General features: G+C 36.8%; 3 protein-coding genes across 3 annotated transcripts; 1 reads left to right on the forward strand and 2 right to left on the reverse strand.

Moving 5' to 3' along the window:
* Positions 1-3,091: 3,091 nt before the first annotated feature.
* LOC134496396 (olfactory receptor 10A2-like) lies at positions 3,092-4,045 on the reverse strand. The gene has a single exon (XM_063302128.1). The coding sequence runs from the start codon at positions 4,043-4,045 to the stop codon at positions 3,092-3,094; it is 954 nt and encodes a 317-aa protein (XP_063158198.1).
* Positions 4,046-11,970: 7,925 nt separating this feature from the next.
* On the reverse strand, positions 11,971-12,948 carry LOC134496397 (olfactory receptor 5V1-like). Its single transcript, XM_063302129.1, has 2 exons — positions 12,392-12,948; positions 11,971-11,989 (listed from the first exon to the last, which is right to left on the reverse strand). The coding sequence occupies exons 1-2, from the start codon at positions 12,946-12,948 to the stop codon at positions 11,971-11,973; spliced, it is 576 nt and encodes a 191-aa protein (XP_063158199.1).
* A 4,272-nt stretch (positions 12,949-17,220) lies between these two features.
* LOC134496398 (olfactory receptor 10A7-like) lies at positions 17,221-19,017 on the forward strand. Its single transcript, XM_063302130.1, has 2 exons — positions 17,221-18,029; positions 18,978-19,017. Exons 1-2 carry the CDS (start codon positions 17,221-17,223, stop codon positions 19,015-19,017), a joined length of 849 nt encoding a protein of 282 aa, XP_063158200.1.
* Positions 19,018-21,025: the final 2,008 nt, after the last annotated feature.

The raw sequence follows: 21,025 nt of genomic DNA on the forward strand, positions 1-21,025 counted from the left end.
TGAGGTATTCTGGCAGTTTCATTTGATGGAGGTGGTTCTTGTGAGCCAACTCCCACTATTGAAATAGGTGTTATATGTTAATTTAAAGGTGGCAAGATAGTTGGATAGCTCTAAAAAATTATGTTGTATTAGGCTGTGGCTAGTATTACCAATGGTGATTTCTTTTATTTTATCAGGTATAATGGACAACTTGAGAGATGGCAATCAGACTTCTTGGCCTAAAGAGTTTATCTTAATGGGACTCTCAAATCATTGGGTGATAAATATTGTCCTTTTTGTGGCATTTTTTTTTATTTACATGACAGCCATGATTGGCAACTTTCTCCTTGTTCTTCTGGTCATAGCTGATTCTCACCTTCACAGCCCTATGTATTTCTTCCTCTCCAACTTCTCTATCTTGGAGGCTTGCTACACTTCAACTGTGGTGCCCCAAATGCTGTCTCATCTCCTGACAGAGGAAAGGGTCATTCCTCTCATACGCTGTGGTGTACAGCTCTACTTCTTCCTTTCATTTGGAATTACAGAATGTTTTCTTCTTGGTGTGATGTCATATGATCGTTACATTGCCATTTGCCTTCCACTGCATTATAGCCTCACAATAACCAAGAAGGCCTGCATTTCAATGGCAACTGTTTCTTGGATGGGGGGTTTATTTTTTTCTGCCATAAATACTGCATTTACTTTGAACTTATCCTTTGGCGACCACAATAAGGTTGATCATTTTCTCTGTGAAATGCCTGCCTTAGTGAACATAGCTCATGGAGATATACACCAAGCCAAGATGTGCATGTCTGTTTCATGTCTGTTTACTCTGGTCTTACCACTTCTATCAATTCTTATGTCATATGCTCACATTCTGTACTCCATCTTTGGTAAACGTTGTCTCATGGGGAAGCATAAGGCCATCTCCACATGCTTTTCCCACATGACTGTAGTTTCACTTTTTTTTGGATCAGTCCTTTCAATATATATGCAATCAAAATTCAGTGCTTCAAAGGAATATGTGAAAATAGCTTCTGTATTTTATATCATCATTACTCCAGCACTCAACCCTATCATATATAGTTTGAGAAATAAGGAGGTGATTCAGGCCTTGAAGAAATTGATGCATAAATTTGGAGATGTTAAGTGACACTGTGAAATGTGGTTGGCCTAGAGAGATCTGTACCTCTCTAGGATGGTTCAGAATTGTTTTTGGTATATAACTCATAAAAATATAAGTCTGGGACTCTCTCCTTGAGGAGAAAACGTTGTAGATGCTTTTCTAAAGTGCCTTGCATATGGATACCTGTCAGTTCTCAAAATGGCTGACTTGGTGATGGGGCCTATCACAAAACTCCAATTCTTACAAGGCAAAGTTCTGGGATTACTCCCTGACTTGTCCCATACTCTCTTCTTCCCAAGATCATTATTTTCTTTGCTTCCCCCTCCTCCAAATCAGTGGCCTCATTTCCAATCCTTAGGTTGCTTGCATTTCTCAGAATACATGTAGTGCTACAGGCATTCTTTTATATAAAAAATATAGAAGGATGGTGATTTACTTCATACATATCAGCTGCCATTCTATATACCTATAACTATACAATTAAAATAAAAAAAAAATAAACTGAGATGAGACAGGGAATCTAGTAGGAACCAGATTCTGGATCCTACTAGATTCCCTCCCTTCCTTTTTCTTCATGAGAACTAGGGAGGGTCTTATCTGAGATGTTTTATCAGGTTACAGTTCTACCCTGGCTCAAGTTTCTTTTATCTGACTGTTGTCTTGGTAGTGGCTCCTCCCAAACCATTTGAAGGTAGTTACAGTCTACTGCTTCCCCCCTGCCCACTCCTTCCAGGAGAGACTCAAGCCATGCCACAACTGGAATGAACAATCTTCTATAATCCAAACAATTATGCTTCTAGATAGAAGATCCAAGTCCAAAAAATCACCAACCACAATCCACCAGGGGAAGATGAAATGACTGCAAAAGTGGTCTAATAGCCCAGAGCCCCAATGGTTGCTGTTAGTCCTTCCCAAGTCCAGCCACTATATGGCAAGAGTAGGATGGCTACCAATCCAAGGCAAGGAGTTGGACAGTAGCTGCAGGATTCAGGCTGGCCTGAAGGCATCACCACTGGCTTGCTCCTGCTCCTGCTGCTGTCAGTTCACCAATGCCAAATAGTGCCACTTCCAGGAGGGAACCACTACCAGATACCTCAACCATGTAAGACATCACCAAGTTTCAGGCCTCTCCTATTCTCGCTCCAAACAGCTAATTGGCATACCAGCATTAGCAGTTCAGCTCTGTTTCCATTACCTGTCCTCTACAGGCCTCCAACATTGATGCCAGATAGGTAGGAGAACAATCACCTGGTGTTCTTTGTTCTCTGAACACCTGAAGGTCCAAAAGGAGGGATTATCTGCACCAGCCAGATTGGCTTCATTATTTGCTGCAGGATCTGTGCCTGACCTTGGAAAGTCCAGGGGACCTATGGTCTCTTATCAGTTCACCACAACCACTACAACTGCACAGACCCTCACTACTATACTAAACACACACACATGCACACACACACATGCAAACAAACAAACAATCAAAACTAAAACCAAACATTCTCCAAGCTGCAATCATCAAACCCAGCAGAGCTTGGTGCCATTTTTTAAAAAAGCTGTGAATAAGATTCAGTAGACTATAATACTTATTTCTTATTTCTTATTTCTTTTTATTCTTTATATTTACTCATTAAACTATTATTTTAGCATATTAGAATAACCAAATTTAAGGTATAATTTCTTATACTTAAGGAGTAGGAAAGATATAGAAAGATTTAAAAGTATGTTAGATCTTTTTTTTTGTTTTTGTTTTTTTGTTACAGTAATATTCTTACCCATTGACATCTAAAGTGAAATAAATTAGGAATAAAGAGCCATCTTCTCTATGCCACCAGTTCTAATCTTTGGAAACTTTTCCAGAAGTGGCCCAAAATGAAGGATGGGCATAAAGGAAGATGGAAAAAAGAGACAAAGGAGAAGGGGAAATCCTTTTATATAAACTTAGGAACCAAGCAAACTTCATATTACATTATGCAATGTAATTCTGAAAATTAGTCAATGAAATGGTTTTCTTTCCCAGATTCTCATAAAGGCACATTTCACTTCCTTGTTCCTCAAGCTGTATATGACAGGGTTTAAAATGGGGCTAATTAATGTGTAAAAAAGGGAGAGGTATTTATCAGTATTTGGGGAATAAATGGAATTGGGTTTCAGATATGTGATAGAACTAGAACCAAAAAATAAAGTCACAACAATGAGATGTGAGGAGCAAGTAGAGAAAGTCTTTTTCCGGCCTGCAGAGGAAGAGATCTTTAAAATGGCAACAATGATTCCAGAATAAGACATTAAGATCAGAATAAAAGGTAAAGTAACATAAATAATTGCTACCACAAAAACAGCAATTTCAGTCATAAAGGTCTCCCCACAAGCCAGTTTCAGTAAAGGGGGGACATCACAGAAGAAGTGGTTGATGACATTGGAACCACAGAAGGGCAATGTGAACACCATGCTAGTAATAATAAAAGACATAAATATTCCACTTAACCAAGATGCTACAGCTGAATTTCTATAAGTCATTTCACCCATCAGGACAGGATAATACAAAGGTTTACAAATGGCAATATAGCGGTCATATGCCATTGTGGCCAAAAGGAAACATTCTGATCCTCCAAGAAAGACTGAAAAGTAAGTCTGCAGAGCACAGCACATAAAGGAGATGGATTTATTCCTAGAGTAGAGATTGTCAAGCATTTTAGGGACAGTGACTGATGTATAACAGATCTCAAGGAAGGAAAGATTTCTTAGAAAAAAGTACATGGGTATATGTAGGGTTGGGTCAGCCAATGTTAGGAGAATGATTGCAAGGTTTCCAGACAAAATGATGATATATATTCCCAAAAAACTGGAGAAGAATATGCTTTGTAAGTGGGGCTCATTAGAAAGACCCAAGAGGATGAAGTTGGATGGGGCTGTGCTGTTATCTTGAATGTTTTCTGTCTTTGTGTGCATTCTGGAAAGGAAAAGGAATCATATATTATTCAGGCAGTTTCTGCACATCCAATGTACTAAAATCTTTTACACAGCATATGAGAGAATATTCTAGAGAATATAACACACTCCTAGTGCTTAATCTGTGAGGCTTATCTATATAACACTTCCATATAATGTCAATAAAATTGTATGGATTTAGACCAGAGTGCACCACAGCCACTGGGATGGAATAGGCTATTTCCAGGGTCTCTGCATGTTAAAAAATAAAATGCACAGGATACTCAGAAAAACTAAACATTTATAATGCAGTCCTGGTGCTGGATTTCTGTATTTCTAGTCCTAAATTAAGCCTGTTTGGTCTAGTGGTTAAAGTGATGGACTAGAAACAAGGAAATATGTGTTCTAATGCTGCCTTATACATGAAAGCCAACTCTAACTCTGGAATGGGATTACTAGGTTGCTTAGATCTTGCAATAATTCTGTAATATAGCATGTAAATATTTCATACATTGTGGGTTAAATATGTGCTATATCTCTGCTATACTTTCTTATGTCTCAGCCACTGAAATCAGGATTTATAATGCAATGGCATTAACTGTACAAAATAAAAATGCACATTGAATAAAAACAATTAATTTTAAAAGCTCAGAAGAGCAAGATTTTGAATTTACTGAAAACAGTACAGTCATAAAGAACCACTTGTACTCAATTGCTCAGCTGAACTTCTGATTTTTTTTCCAGGAGATAATAACAGAACTGATTTAATGCTGATATTCAGACTCTGATGCATGACTCCAGTGGCTTAGTATATGCTGATCTGTGCAGTGTAAATTTTCATGCAGTTTTATGACTGAAAGCACCAAAAAATGCATTGCTTTACACTTCTTAAAATTTTAAAAATGTATTTCTATGATTTAGAGAATGTAATGAGTTTTGGGGAGTTATTTGGTAGCCAAGAAGTGTGAGTAAATATATTTTCTTTCATTTGAAATATCTATTGGGGTTATCTGTTAGTTGCACTGTAGCTCCTCACAGTTCAATAATTCCTAAAGGAAAGCATCAGGAGGGAACTTTCAAGTTTTTTTTTTTTTCTCCTACAGTAGTGATGCTCCTGACATCATAAAAGGAAGAGCCTGCACTTCACCAGTTGGAGAATTTTAGCTTCCTCTAGAAAAAATTCAGGAGTTTTTCTATTTAGTTTTTCTCATACATATTTGGTGAAATTCAACAGACCATTTGTACCTAGCTCTAGTTTTCTCTTTGGAAACTCTGCTCTCCTTTTGAAAAATGAAACTCTTTTCACTCTTTTGTCATCCATATTCCTACAAACTCTGCAGCTTAGAGATGGTGCCTCAATGCATTCATTTCACAATTCGAGTAACAAAATAACTGCATGTAAGGTCATTAAAATGCTAAATTAATCTTCCTTTGGAGTGTCCACTCTTAAAACCAACATCCCTTTCATCGTAAAAAAATGAAGCAAAGTGTTTGATACCTTCTACTAGATCAAAGCAGGTTTTCATTCTGTGTTTGAGTTTTTGGGGCACCTTCTTAAATACTCTTTCCCTCCACAACTGACCTTCAACTTCCTTTTTTTCTACAGTAGTAATGTGCCTTACATTATTGAAGAAAGAGCCTGCATTGTTAGGTTTTTGGAGAATTTCACCTTTCCCTAGATAAATTTCATGGAGTTTTCTATTTAGTTTTTATCATACATGGTTGCTGAAATTCAACTGACCATTTGTACCTAGCTCTAATTTTCTCTTTGGAAACTCTGTCCCTACATCTTTCAAGGAGATGACCAAGAATGATAAGCTGAGAAGATAGGCTTGGTAATAGAAACCTAATACCTGTCCTTAGAACATTCTAATAGAATATTATGCCATTATCCGCTTGATATCAGAGTTCACTTAATTAGGTTAAAATCCCATTTAACTCAATAAAACTTATTTCAAAGTAGACCTGCACAGGATTGCACTGAAGAATGCTAAATTTTCTTCAGTCTGCAGGCTTGTGTCTGCTTTTGCTGCTTCATTGTCCCCTGTCATACCACAAGTCATTTGATCTGCACATAAAGTCTCAAAGCACTGCATAGCCAATCAATATTTATCCTGTTTTCCCGTCCTGTCTTCATATCTCACACATTTTCAGTCTTTTCTCATCCATATTCCTACAAACTTCACAGCTTAGAGAAAGTGTCTCAGTGCATTCTTTCCACAATCTGAGTAACCAAATAACTGCATGCAAGGTGATTAACCTGCTAAATTAATCTTCCTTTTAATCTTCCTCTTAAAACCAACATCTATTTCATTATATAAAAAAATGAAATGAAGGAAAGTATCTTCTTCTAATACCTTCTCCTTGCTCAGCCAGGCTTTCACTCGGTATTTGTGTGAGTTTCTGGGATGCCTTCTTAAACACTCCTCCCCCCCACCCAATTGTCTGTAATGGTTGGTGTGGCATGAACAGTTGGGGTTGGAAAATGTGAGGCACAATTTATTAAAAAGCAATCAGCAAATCCATTGAAAAGAAGAAATGTTCTCTCCCTAAGTAGATGTGTTGTTTTTCCCCCCTCTCCAGTGCAGACTCCCAGTGAGAATTTAATGTTGCCAAAGCAAATTTTCTCCTTTTGAAGCAGAGCATGGGGAAAGCAGAGTAGAACTGGCAGAGTAACAGACAAAAAAGGAACATAGAATAAATCATAAACTATCTACCAAATGTATAGAAGATTTTATCAAATAATCCTAATGCTGGACTGGTTTGTTGTTTCGTGGACTTCTCTAAACATATCATTTTTATATTGATTAATGAAATCCTCCCCCCGCCCCCTACTCTATGTTTCCTTTGGAACACTGATTTTTTTTTTTTCCAGAAAATATCCTAATCTACCTAATTGTTGTTCCAGTCCATAGAGATGTGGTATTTATTTATTTATTTAGGCTAATACATTTTTTCAAATTCCTTCAATATATTCAACACAACGAAAGAATCATATACCCTTCAGAACTTCTAAATAACCTCTTGTCTAATGTTTGCCGTCATCACCAGAGTTTATCGCTTTATATTTGCTTTTTAACTTTTTTGTGGAAAATGTGTGGAGATGAACTTGGCTTCCCCCCCAAAAAAAGTTATTTTGACTGTGGTATATAAACCTGCCAGCAAGGTATCCAGGTTGCCAAGTATTATGGAAATGTTGCTTTGATAACAAAAACCCACTTGGATTTTTTGGGATCTTTAGGAATTGTGTGAGGAATATCTTGTAGCAGCAGTTTATTGGGGGGGGGGGGGAGGCTTTAAGGATTTCTGTTGGCTTTGACAACCACTTTGAGGTTTGTCCAGCAAGGTGGACAAACAAAGAGTGTGTGGGAGAGGGGATTGTATCATTTATTTATATTGATTTTATTTTCCTTGCAATTTTATTTTACTATTCCACCCTCCCCATAATAAAACAGTAATAATAATAATAATAATAATAATAATAATAAATTTTGTTGTTAAAATTAGGTGCTATGTCAGAAACTCCTTTATCAGTATATTAGCTGCTTCCCAGAAGAAAACATAAACAAAAACAGCAACAGTAACAGCAACAGCAACAAAAACAACAACAAAGCAACAAAATACATGGAAGAGAGAATTCACATACATACGTATGTAGGTATACAGATATGTGTGTATTTGGGGTGACTTTAATGGATAAATCAGTTACTTTCATCCTTTTGACTTAAAAGTAAAAAAAATAATAAAAATAAAAATTCAGTCCAGTTTTTGGAAATCAGACATGATTTATGGGGTCCAATAGGAACTATAGGTCCCTATGGGCTTTACAGCCCCCTCATTACCCCCATCTTCTAGCCTTCCAGAAGAATGTCAAGACCTGGCTCTGCAAACCAGCATGGGAATACGATAGTTGTATGGAGCCCTGGGGGTAGCTGGTGGGTTGAGTGTGATCTCTCCATCTTTTTAACTCTGTTTATTTTTTGTAAGATTTTCATTCTCTTTTTTACTTGCAAGCCACCCAAAGTCACTTATCAGTGAGGTGGGCAGCATATAAATTAAATAAATAAATAAACAAACAAACAAACAAATAAATACATTATTTTATAGTTTATAGCAATACTATTAAGTAGTATTCTTCAGCAAAGGATCGTTACCTTATCATGGTGCTGGAGCTTGAGCACCTCAGTGATGCCATGAGCTAAACCATGAAGGGCCACCCAAGATGGGAAGGTCATGACAGAGAGGTCAAACTAAATGCGATCCCTGGGGAAGGTAACGGCAACCCACCCCAGTATTCTTGCTGTGAAAACTAAATGGATCAGTACAACCACAGATATGTCGGTATACCATTGGAAGATGAGACCCCCAGGTCGGAAGATGGTCAAAATGCTACTGGGGAGGAACAGAGGATGAGTTCAACTAGCCCCAGACGTGATGACACAGCTAGCTAAAAGCCGAAAGGACAGCTAGCGGCTGACGGTGCTGGTGGTGAATGGCAAATCCAATGTTCTAAGGATCAACACACCATTGGAACCTGGAATGTAAGATCTATGAGCCAGGGCAAATTGGATGTGGTTATTGGTGAGATGTCAAGATTAAAGATAGACATTTTGAGCATCAGTGAACTGGAATGGACTGGAATGGGCCACTTCACATCAAACGACCACCAGATCTACTACTGTGGACAAGAGGACCACAGAAGAAATGGAGTAGCCTTCATAATTAATAGTAAAGTGGCTACAGCAGTGCTTGGATATCATCCAAAATATGACACAATGATCTCAATTCGAATTCAGGGCAAGCCATCTAACATCACAGTGATCCAAATAAACGCCCCAACCACAGATGCTGAAGAAGCTGAAGTAGAGCAGTTCTGTGAGGATCTGCAGCACCTACTGGACAGCACGCCTAAAAAATATGCTATTTTCATCACAGGAGACTGGAATGCTAAGGTGGGCAGTGAAATGACACCTGGACTTACAGGTAAGCATGGCCTGGGAGAACATCTTGTATGCCTCCTGAACAATCTGTATAACGACCAAGTAGCAACAGTAAGAACAGACCATGGAACAACGGACTGGTTTAAGATTGGGATAGGAGTACAGCAGGCCTGTATACTCTCACCCTACCTATTCAACTTGTATGCAGAACACATCATGAGACATGCTGGGCTTGAGGAATCCAAGGCTGGAGTTAAAATCACTGGAAGAAACATTAACAATCTCAGATATGCAGATGATACCACTTTGATGGCTGAAAGCGAAGAGGAACTGAGGAGCCTTATGATGAAGGTGAAAGAAGAAAGTGCAAAAGCTGGCTTGCAGCTAAACCTCAAAAAAACCAAGATTATGACAACCAGCTTGATTGATAACTGGCAAATAGAGGGAGAAAATATAGAAGCAGTGAAAGACTTTGTATTTCTAGGAGCGAAGATTACTGCAGATGCTGCCTGCAGTCAGGAAATCAGAAGACGCTTAATCCTTGGGAGAAGAGCAATGACCAATCTCGATAAAATAGTTAAGAGCAGAGACATCACACTGACAACAAAGGTCTGCATAGTTAAAGCAATGGTGTTCCCCGTAGTAACATATGGCTGCGAGAGCTGGACCATAAGGAAGGCTGAGAGAAAGAAGATAGATGCTTTTGAACTGTGGTATGGTAGGAAAATTCTGAGAGTGCCTTGGACTGCAAGAAAATCAAACCAGTCCATACTCCAGGAAATCAAGCCAGACTGCTGACTTGAAGGAATGATATTAAAGGCAAAACTGAAATACTTTGGCCACATAATGAGAAGACAGGACACCCTGGAGAAGATGCTGATGCTAGGGAGAGTGGAGGGCAAAAGGAAGAGGGGCCGACCAAGGGCAAGGTGGATGGATGATATTCTAGAGGTGATGGACTCGTCCCTGGGGGAGCTGGGGGTGTTGACGACCAACATGAAGCTCTGGCGTGGGCTGGTCCATGAAGTCATGAAGAGTCAGAAGCGACTAAACAAATAAACAACAGCAACATTAAGTAGTATTAATACTACTAAGCTGCCCAGAGTTGCTGTATGTGAGATGGGTGGTAGAGAAATAAAACAAACAAACAAACAAATAAATAAATACTGTAAACAACATTTATACAAGGCAATTCTGGCTTCTTAATATTTGATCAGTGCAACTCACACATTGTTCTAATTCCCCAGCTGGTACCAGCAAAAAGGATGTGGATACCATATAAGGTATAAAACTAGCTCACTTTTCATGTTCCCCAATTCTGTTGCAACCAATGCTAGGTTTAGAGGGATGCCAAAAGGAAAGGAGGCAACAGGGATGACAGGCTAAACCAAACTTGCAGAAAAAGATTCAATTCCTATTAAACAGTATTAGTGAATACACACACATACATACATACATACACAAAATGTACTTTTAAACTCCACTCTAATCAGTAAAAAATTAAGCTGGGATTCTTTTTGATATTGGAAGCATAGTGAAGGGACCATAGGATGTGAGGAGTTTATTTTTTTGGGGGGGAGGTAAGTGATTCAGAGTTGAATTGGAGAAAGAGATTCAAAGTAAAAAGGGAAAATTCAGAATTAAAATGATCTCTTCTGGTACCCTCCAGTGTTAGTTCTTTCAGTGAGAATATGCAATCTGTAGTTTCTCTTTCAAACTGTGAATAAAATTCTCTATTCTCACTGGACAATAATAATAAAACTAGTTACATCTATATCTGACTGTTGGTCAGAAATAATAATTTCGTTAATCACAATAAAAAACAAGACCTCATTCTTTCTTTCTGAATATATACTGTAACCTACAGTTTCTTCTTCAGACTGAATAAGATTTACAGTAGTAGGTCTTTATGCAATTTTAAGCTACACATTAAACAATTGATTTCTATTATTAGGATAATCCACAATTTCAAGGCATTCTGTCTACAGTAATTATTTCTAAGATGAGTTCTTTCATATCTAAGTGACTTATTCATTCCTCTTCATTACAGGAATTTCCTAAAAGAAAGAAAATTTCATAACTCTTGAAAATCACATGGTACAAAGAACACAGCTGTTTCAGATTTTGCAATATATGCCTTAGACCCTTATACCCTTAGATATGGAAGCTAACTGGATGTTTTTGGGCCAATCACTATCCCAACTCACTTCATGTGGTGGTTGTTGTAAAGAAAATAAGAGAAGGAATAATTATGCATGTGGCCTTATGTTGTACAAAATAGAGGCATAATCTAAATCTAATAAAATAAATAATTTTGACTTCATGTAAAATGCATTCATGAATTCTGAATGCTTACAAAAATTAATACACCAAAAATTGGTGAGATAGATAGATAGATAGATAGATAGATAGATATGGCATATCGTTTAAAAAGGCAAAGTACACTCTTTACTTGGATTGTAGATCTGAGTTGCAACTTCTACTCTGATTTTTAATAGAATTGTCAGCTCAACCAATCAGAGCATGGCATTACCTAGATACATTTTGATCCTGGAAATTGTTCTGGATAGTAGCACTGAATAGAGCCCATGAATCTCTCAGCCAAAAATCCACTCCTGGTTCCAAGCCTTTTTGATATAGAATTAAGTGTGCAAGAGAGTCACTTTTTGCTGGTTTTAAAATATTTTGTATTTTGGTAGTAAAAAAAATTGGAGTCAAATCATGCAGGTACCTGTTGATAACCTGTGTGTGGATCTAAGTTTAGGAGTGGAAAATTTGTTGCCTCCCAGATGATGTTTTTGATTTGATATTTCAATTGGTACAAGAATCTTTATTGCTTTATTAAACTAAACGTTAAGGAAAAATAAAAGAACGTAATACCACATGATACACATTGTATGGCTGCAGATATGTCATCATCATCATCAGCAGCAACAACAACTTCATCTACCCTAATTGTAACAATGACAATTATAGTTTAAGAATTGATCCCAGGGGTGAGTAAGGCTACTTTATAAGGGATTGTCTACAAAGACAACAAAAATGGTGTTTCATATGCATACAGGGTTTTGCTAATATTTCTTTTATGGCATCTTTCACTGGTTTGTTCCTTAGGCTGTAGATAACAGGATTAAGCATTGCAGGGGCCATTGTATAGATGAGAGAGAGGAGCTTGCCTAAAGAATCAGAATAACCAAACTTGGGACTTAAATAAGTAAACATAGCTGTGCCATAAAAGAAGATAACAGAAAGCATGTGTGAAGAACATGTGCCCAGGGCCTTCTGCCTCCCAGCTGGTAGAGAAACCTTTGAGATGGCAGCAATAATCAAAATATAGGAAACCAGGATGAAAATGAATGGGGTGGCAAGAATCAGGAATACAGCTAGAATATTTCCCACATTATTTGTAAAATTGCTTTGGTAGTACAGGTTAATCAGTGGGGAGATATCACAGAAGAAGTGATTGATAGTATTAGAACCACATAAGGGCAGAGAAAATATCAGCCATGTCTGCAATATTGATAAAAACAATCCAGTGACCCAGCACCCAGAGACAAAGAGGAAACAGGTTCTCCTAGTCATGAGTCTCATATAATGCAAGGGATGGCAAATTGCCAAGTAACGATCATATGCCATTACAGTCAGAAGGTAACACACAGCAGTTCCCAGGAAGATGTAAAAGAACATCTGCATGGCACACCCCAAGACTGAGATAGTCTTCTTCTTTGATATAAAGTGTACAAGCATTTGAGGCAGAGTGACAGACACATAACAGACATCCAAGAAAGATAAATGCCTAAGGAAAAAATACATGGGAGTGTGTAGAACTTGGCTAGATATTGTGGCCACAAAAACTAGCATGTTTCCCATCAGGATAAAAATGTAGATTATCAGGAAAACAGCAAAGAACAAAACTTGTAAATCAGTTCTTTGAGAAATTCCAAGGAGCACAAATTCAGTAGGGGTGGTGCTATTCTCATTCATAGTTTCTTGGGTGTTTTTTCTGTCTGGAAGGAAGAAGGAAGGCAATAAGGAAGATACAAATTAATTTAGGACTTGGTCATTTCTCACATTTATGACAAAAATAGAATCAGCAATGTTAATTTCAGACAAATACTGAAGTTCTGCCTAAGATGTTCACATTTTAATACAAACATATGATTTGTACTTCTCCAACCTGAACCAAATGTAATTTTATTTTGCATTCTTCTGACTTTGAAATGCACTTCTGTGTTCAAAATCCATGCAGAAAACTCATTACATCAGGGAGAAAATGTATATATAATTTGCAAAAAAAGCATACAAAGAAGCTTACATAAGGGAAAAATGGAAACAAAAACAAGCACACATATAAGCTCAAATATTGACTTAAAATTAGTTTAATTTTAAGGGATGAAATGAACCTGTATTTGAAACAACTCAAGCATTAAATTAAAGGGGGTGAGTGAGGAATTATTTGATCCCCAACTAGGAACTGTTTTTTTTTTTAAACCCTCCACTTCAGTATGTCTATAACTTTTCACCTAACAGTAAGATTAATAATCCATTCAGCCAAATATATTGCTCCAGATTTGTTGCTTTGTTAGAATATGTAGAAAGAATTAAACATTCATAGAACAATTCTCCTATTCCCATTCATTGCTTCATAGATTTAAGAATTAGCATCTCTTATATTTTGATGAAAGAGATACAAAGAATGCATTTACTTGCATGCATTATATCAACAATATAAAGATATTAAGAGAAGCTTGGAATAATTTTTAAACAACTAAATAACTAAATGAGGACCAGAAAAAAAAAAAAAGATTATATTTATAGGCATGAGTATGCTTATTTCTAAGTAGCTTTTGTACCTAAGACCTTTAAGCATAATGGAATTCGCTTTTTTCACATCTGGCTAATAACAACATTGTGCTACATATCTGTATCATTATAAGCAGCATAACTGTTTTCATGGGGTCCTGTAATATTTTATTCATTATAGTTAGTGGTAGCTTAGCTTAGATATATCTCTTATACAGTATTATATTATATACTACATACACACACACACACCAAAAAGAACCCTGATAGAAACGCTAGTTTGATAATGCATTCCTTATAATTTGATACATATATAGAATGTTATTGTTGTAAATAGTAAATATAGATAGCAATTCATATAAAAAGAGTCATAAATACAGGCAGAATATAGCCTGAAGAGGAATACTTACCAGTGGAAAGCTGAGCTTATCATAAAGCTTGTATGCAGTGTTCAGACACCCATGCAGCCTAGAGAATTATTGAAGCTAAATGACAATAGTTCAATTTCTATAAATAGTTCCAGGTATTTCTACCTATAGTAAAACAGAAAGAGGAAAAAAGGGTTATACTGAAAGCAATAATATGCAGAATGATGAATGACTTTAACTTCTTCAAATTAATTTCTGTTGGGACTTTTAAGTCCCATTCCCATAGGAGAAGCATGGAATTTTTCAGCAATACTTGGATTTAACACAGTTTACAGATCCTTTCCCACTTATCTGAATATTATGGATGGCTCTATCTATTTATCTATCTATCATCATCTCCCTCATATAACTATCTGTTAATCTTACAGTTATCTTAAAGTTACTGAGTGTTTGGTACCTGGAGACAACCGTGTGGAAAGTGGTTGAAATAGAGGAGGGAGAAGATTGGAAGTCATTACTATTGTTTCAAGGGACACAGTGAGAAGCAGGTTAGCTGTGTTCTTCTTATGATACCTTCCATGGGCAGATCATGTCTTCTCCTCCATGCATATGAATGGAAACTCTAAAATATCAGGGTTGTCTATCAGTTAAGGTTTTCCATGGAAAGAGTAGTTCTTCAGTGCAGGTTAACACAACCTACTGATCAAATAGGAGTAGAGCTCCTAAACATACTGTATATTTCTGTGAATAAGAACCAATGAAGTCAAGGAGACTTAATACAGAGGAAGCATCCTTGTACTTGTGGCTTTGCATTAATGTTTCTATCAACCCACTTCCTTTTTGGAAATAGAAAGATAAAACTGTTGGGTATCCCTAGGATATCTTTGTCAGGTTTACTCTAATTTAAATAGGGTAAACTGAGCTAATCAGATCCCTCTATCACTTATTAGTAGCCTATGTACTATAACATCTCTTACTTCCACATAAGACTTACACTAGAGTAGATATGAATAGCTCAGATTTCTACATTCTTGCTGAATGAGCATACCTGTATTCTTGTGCATGTATGTGTGAGTGTGAACACACACACAAACACACACACACACACGTGGTAGATCAATTAATTTAAAATTGGGATGCCACATAAATGTGCTATCCACCAATCCTTGACTTGGCACAGAAATGTGTGCCTGCATAAAATTGTCTGCTACAATAGTCAAGCTCGATTCTGCCCAGTGAAAGGCCAGGAAGTTGTCCTTTCCTTACAGTTTCACTGTGGGACAAGTGATTGATGGATTCCCTTAACTTTGTTTTCCCTTCCACTAAGAGAAAGTTAAAGAAAATATACATATGAGTTAAGGAGACATTAAGAAGGTAATGACAGGGCGTGACCATTCATTTTTCTGAGCCTGTGTAGCTACTGTATGAGCAGTACTGGAAAACGTGTGGGTCCTATAAGGAGCAGGCAGGTTCTTCATAGAGGCTGCCCAAACTTGCTTGCTTCAGTTCTGAATACTGCATGCCTCTAGTAAATATAAATAATATGCATTAATGTTTACATTTAATATTAACAGCTCTTAGGCACAGTGAGGATGACTGTTTGCACCCTGAAGCAGCCAAGATAAAGTATCAGAATTTTGCACTGCCACTATTAATCAACCACTGTTTGGGCTGTTTCAGATATCTGTTCTGGGGAATGATTTGAAAATCTGAAGAAAGCAGGGGAGAACTTGGTTTGAAGGAACAGGGGTCTCCCATTCTCATAAATCAAAATGACCATGGAAAACAATGTCAAGTCCTGGAAGAAAAGGGACATTTCTCAACAGCCTAATGTGGCCAGCTGAGGTTCCTTGATGTCTCTCATGTTGTATTTTAATGGAATGTTGCTGCTCCTAAAGAAGCAGGTCCACAACTTCAAAGTCCTGGTAGACTCATTGCTACTGCTGGATGGGCAGGGGCCTTCAGTTGGTGTGCCGATTTTGGCGCTACTGTAGCAGGACCTTGCAATGGTTGTTCATATCCTAATCACCACTTCATTAGACTACTATAATGCACATTACATTTTAGTAGTCTGTTTAGTAGTCTTAAGTCCCAATGGCATGTTCTCAGTATCCAATGGGTGTATGTTCAATTTAACTAATTCTTATACATAACAATTTGGAGTCTGCAGAGCTCCAGAGATTTTAATAAGAACATAAATTAGAAATAGTCCATGGGTGTAATGATATCCTCTGTTTGTGTTTGTATTCAGAAGCTTGCTCTTTCTGACATCAGAAGGGATATATAACGGTCATAACCACTCTGTATCAACAAAATGAAATTTATAGCTCTATATGAAAAGATATTTAAAGCTACTGAAACAGCACAAAAGTTAAACCTTGTCTCAGAGGTAAACTTTTTCTTTCTTTTCTTTTATTGACTTGGGCTGATAGTTCTTTTTAAAAATGTAAAAGAAGGAAAGCACCATAGAGGAGATAGAATGAAGAATCCTGAACCTATAGATATGTTTCCATAGTCCAAGGGTTGAGTTTAAAACAAACAAACAAACAAACACTGTTTTGAAGACAACTATAGATATTTGTTTTACATTTTTATTGCAGGCATTTCTGGTCCACCTTCAATCATGCATTGAATATTTGGAAACAGGGTGGCAGCAGAGAAAGGGATTAGTGTATAAGGTTAAGCATTGCTTACAGTTTTGACTAAACTAGGATGCATGATCATGTTCATTTTTAAGATACTTTTTATTAAGGATTTTAACAATACTAAAAGATAATACAAACTAATACCAAAAAGAAAAAGAAATACGAAGTAGAAAAAGAAAGAAAATAGAGAAGGGAAGGAAGGAAGGAAGGAAGGAAGGAAGGAAGGGGAAAAGGAAAAGAAAAAAAGGATATTTAAAGAAGTGACTCCCAATCTTCTTTGCAATGAGAATTTTCATTTCTCATATTTTCATTCTCTCCCTTAGATGGTTTTTATCAGGGACTACAGTCTGATAAATCAGACCCTGAGACCTGGCTTCATTTTCCTTGAATACACCAATAATTCTGGAGTGCAAGTATTATTCTTTGCTGGGTTCTTTACTATGTATACTCTTACAATATTGGGGAATGGACTGATTATAACCCTCACTTTGGTTGATTTAGCTCTTCATACACCCATGTATTTCTTTTTGAGAATCTTGTCTTTTCTGGAGATTCTGTACACCTCAGTGACCCTCCCCAAGATACTAGCAAATATTATATCTGAATCGAAAGGTATCTCCTTTGCTGGTTGTGCTGCACAGATGTATTTTCTTCTTTCACTTGGGACAGTTGAGTGCTACCTGTTGGCTGTCATGGCATATGACCGCTGTATGGCTATATGCTCCCCACTACATTATCCCCTGGTTATGAACCAAAACATTTGTGCTCAGATGGCCATTGCCTCTTGGATCTGTGGAATTGTAATGCCCCTTGGCAATGTAGTTTGGATCTTCTCCTTGCCCTATTGTGGCCCCAACAAGATTAATCACTTCTTCTGTGATGTGCCACCACTGCTGAGGTTGGCTTGCACTGATACCACAAGGAATGAGATATCCATCCTTGCCCTAAGTGTGCTAATCACATTGTCCCCTTTTCTGTTGGTGTTGGTTTCCTATATTTGTATTCTTTTCACTATAGTGAACATGCCATCAGTAGAGGGTCGGCATAAAGCCTTTTCCACTTGTTCATCCCATCTCATTGTGGTCACCTTGTTTTATGGCTCTGCCAGTGCAATGTACTTACATCCAAAATCCAGCCACATGGAAGATATAGATAAGATAGTTGCCTTGTTTTATTCCATTATCACCCCAATGTTGAACCCTATGATCTACAGCCTGAGAAACAAGGAAGTGAAGGATGCCCTGAGAAAGTTGATGAGGGGAAAGAACAGGCTATTTTGTGAACTGGGCAAATACATTTGTGGGAGACGAAGGTTTTTCTCAAAGTAACTATGGACATTACGTTGAGCGGCCAATGTTTACAACATAAGTTTTCAGACTGCTTATGCTAATTTCCATTTCAGATGGTGAAGTTATTGAAGATTTGGCTGTTAGTTAGAGATGGGGATTGGGACACTCCAAATCTTACACAAAGTGCTCTCCACTTACTTAGTCCTGCTTCCTCTAAATTTTACTAAGGAATATTAATCTTTTTAGTAATAGGGAACATATAGTATATATTCCCAAGCAGTTCACTAGAGTTCACATATCTGACCTGGTTAACCAGGATAGGATGAAAGAAGAAACTGGAGAAATAAGCAGGTGACAAAACAGCTTAAGGTAGATGATCTTCTGCCATCAAAAAATACAGTAAGTATAAGACACTATAACACAGTTCCACCTCAAAATAAATATGTTCTCATGCCATGTGGATTATTTGAGGAAATTTCTGTCTTTCCACCCTCATGTCCTGCCTAAATCAATGGGAAAGACCATTGCAAGAGAATGAATTCCTGATTTTGAAGTCTGAGCTTGGTGGAGAGTTATCAATTGCATGTGTTTTGCCTGATGAGCAATTACTATTAAAAATGGAAAGAAAGAATGAACAGCTAATGAAGATCTTATCGCTAAACAATACCTCCAGACAGTTTAATTCATTATTTTCTGTTTTTGAGCCACTAACTCTAATTAATGAGAAGCTAGAAGATGCCTCTTTGAGTCAGAATAAGATAGATGACAATAGTGTTTACAATGTTACCAACATAAGTTTTCAGACAGTTTATGCTAATTTTTTGGATAAGAATTCCCAGACTGCGGATGAATTGAGAAATGTTCTTTCTGTGAAGGGAACTGATAAAATACCCATACTCACAGATTTCAATCTACATATCATGTTTTATGTTAATTATACTAAAATAATAGAGTTTTAAAGTGATGCTACTTTTATTAAGTCAGCTCTTACAAGGATGAATCTATCATGCTGATTTGGGGAAACTTGTGTGACTTCCAAGCCTAGATTCTGACAAAATAATGTTGTGACTGTTTGAATATACAATGATCCTGCTGATGCTTTCTAAAATGAAAATTTTCCTACTAGATTTACAGATATTCCTGAGATTTATTTTCTGAGATGGAAACACCTCAAATTGTTTCTACAAAGATTAGTAGTGAATTACAAAGGAGTCCTTACTCCAGCTAACAGCACAGACTGTGTGGAACTATAACTCTGTTCACCTATGACTCAGAATATTGGGAATCATTTATGAGACATTCATCTTACTGATTTTTGAATGTGCTTTGTGTTTCTTCTTATATTGTTTCTTTTGGGTTCATGTACATGTAATGCTCCTTCATATATTAACATAGGTTTGGGATATGTTTCAGGTATATTTATAGCTTGTTTCATATATTGCAAATGCATTATTTTGTATCTTTCAGTCTTCTAATGAAGAAGTATTCCCTCAAAACACAGTAGGGCTTTTGATACAATAAATATTTTTTTCCCCCTCACACTATATATTTTTTTTTAATATTCTCTAGTTATTTGGGCATTGTGTTTTCTCTTCAGGTATTGTGGCACCTAATGGCTCAAATAACTATATTAGGAAAGGTGAATGGGGGCTATTTCAGTGATGGTGAAAGTTAATCCTAAATCGAAGCAGAGTCATAATCAATCCAGACATTTGTATCAGACAATCTATTTAAAATGTGTAATGAATGTGGAAAAGAAGCAGCATTCTTCACAGCTAATGAGTGTTTGCAGGAAAGAAAAGAAAAGAAAAGAAATTCCAGCAAATAAATATTTCTCTGTCAAACAAGCAGATAACAGTTCCATCAACAGTGATTGAGATGAGTCCTTCCCCACAAAACTCTCTGACAGCCACATAAATAAGCTAATGAAGCTGCCTCTATTTTAACTTAGGAAGAGAAAAAAAAATGAAAAAAAAATGGACATAATAGCTAAATTCAGGGTAAATGAAGGTCACAACTTAGAGTTAATGTTACTAAAGTTATGGACATCCACAGGAGGGCACAGAGGGGCAAATAGCATTTTTATGGTAACATTATCACACAAATGCCACAAGCACATAATGGGATATGCATAATGATGTCATTGTGCACCTGATGTCATTTTGGCCTCATGATTTGCTGTTGATGCCACTACTTGAAGACAAGGCTATATATAACTGGGCTTGTCAAGGAAACAAGTATGGAGGCAACAAATATGAAAATAAAGAAAAACAGGAAACAAAAATAATCAGGAACAACTATGATTCAGCTTGATGATTCATTTGAAATAATTACTTAATCTGAGTGAATATATATTGTAAACTAATAAGCTAGGTAGTAGAAAATGAACAGGTTTGTTCATCTGCTTCCAAAGCACAATAATACTATATTGAAAGAACTATAGAAATTCTATTTGAGAAGAATTGTCCCTTCCATATTTTCACAGTAGACATACGTCTGTGTATTTCAGGTTATGACAGATAGGATTCCAGTTAGTTCCAGTGAAATTAATGGAAGAAGTTAGTGAGAAAGCAGTGCATAGATTCATGTGTCATGGCAATGACCATATTTTCTATATCAAAAAACCATATTAATTGTGTAGGGATTTATCCTGAGGAAATATGTATGATAATGATGCAGATAATCTGTTTATCATTTCCCTTATAATATACTAATATTAGGACTACCAGATGTGGGTTGCAAAAAATCTGGAGGTATGTTTTCTGTATCTCTTTGTTCCCATCTAGTGGTAGTCATTCAGATTTTTGCAGCTCACATCTGGTGACCCATAATCATATTTAATTAAATCTAAGGTTGTTGTTGGGTTGCTGTTGTTTTTTTTTTTTTTTTTGGTATATAAAATTTCATAATGAAGAGTCAAACTTGCAAGCACAGAATTTGGTCTCTGGATGCTTAT

The sequence above is a fragment of the Candoia aspera genome, chromosome 4, assembly GCF_035149785.1.
Source record: "Candoia aspera isolate rCanAsp1 chromosome 4, rCanAsp1.hap2, whole genome shotgun sequence".
Lineage (NCBI taxonomy): Eukaryota > Metazoa > Chordata > Lepidosauria > Squamata > Boidae > Candoia > Candoia aspera.

Bases quoted from the DNA above. Each gene is read 5' to 3' on its own strand.
- LOC134496397 (XM_063302129.1), bottom strand. From the start codon at position 12,948: ATGAATGAGAATAGCACCACCCCTACTGAATTTGTGCTCCTTGGAATT.
- LOC134496396 (XM_063302128.1), bottom strand. From the start codon at position 4,045: ATGCACACAAAGACAGAAAACATTCAAGATAACAGCACAGCCCCATCC.
- LOC134496398 (XM_063302130.1), top strand. From the start codon at position 17,221: ATGTATACTCTTACAATATTGGGGAATGGACTGATTATAACCCTCACT. The intron at 18,030-18,977 runs GTTGATGAGGGG...CTCACAGATTTC, and splicing joins GTGAAGGATGCCCTGAGAAA to AATCTACATATCATGTTTTA.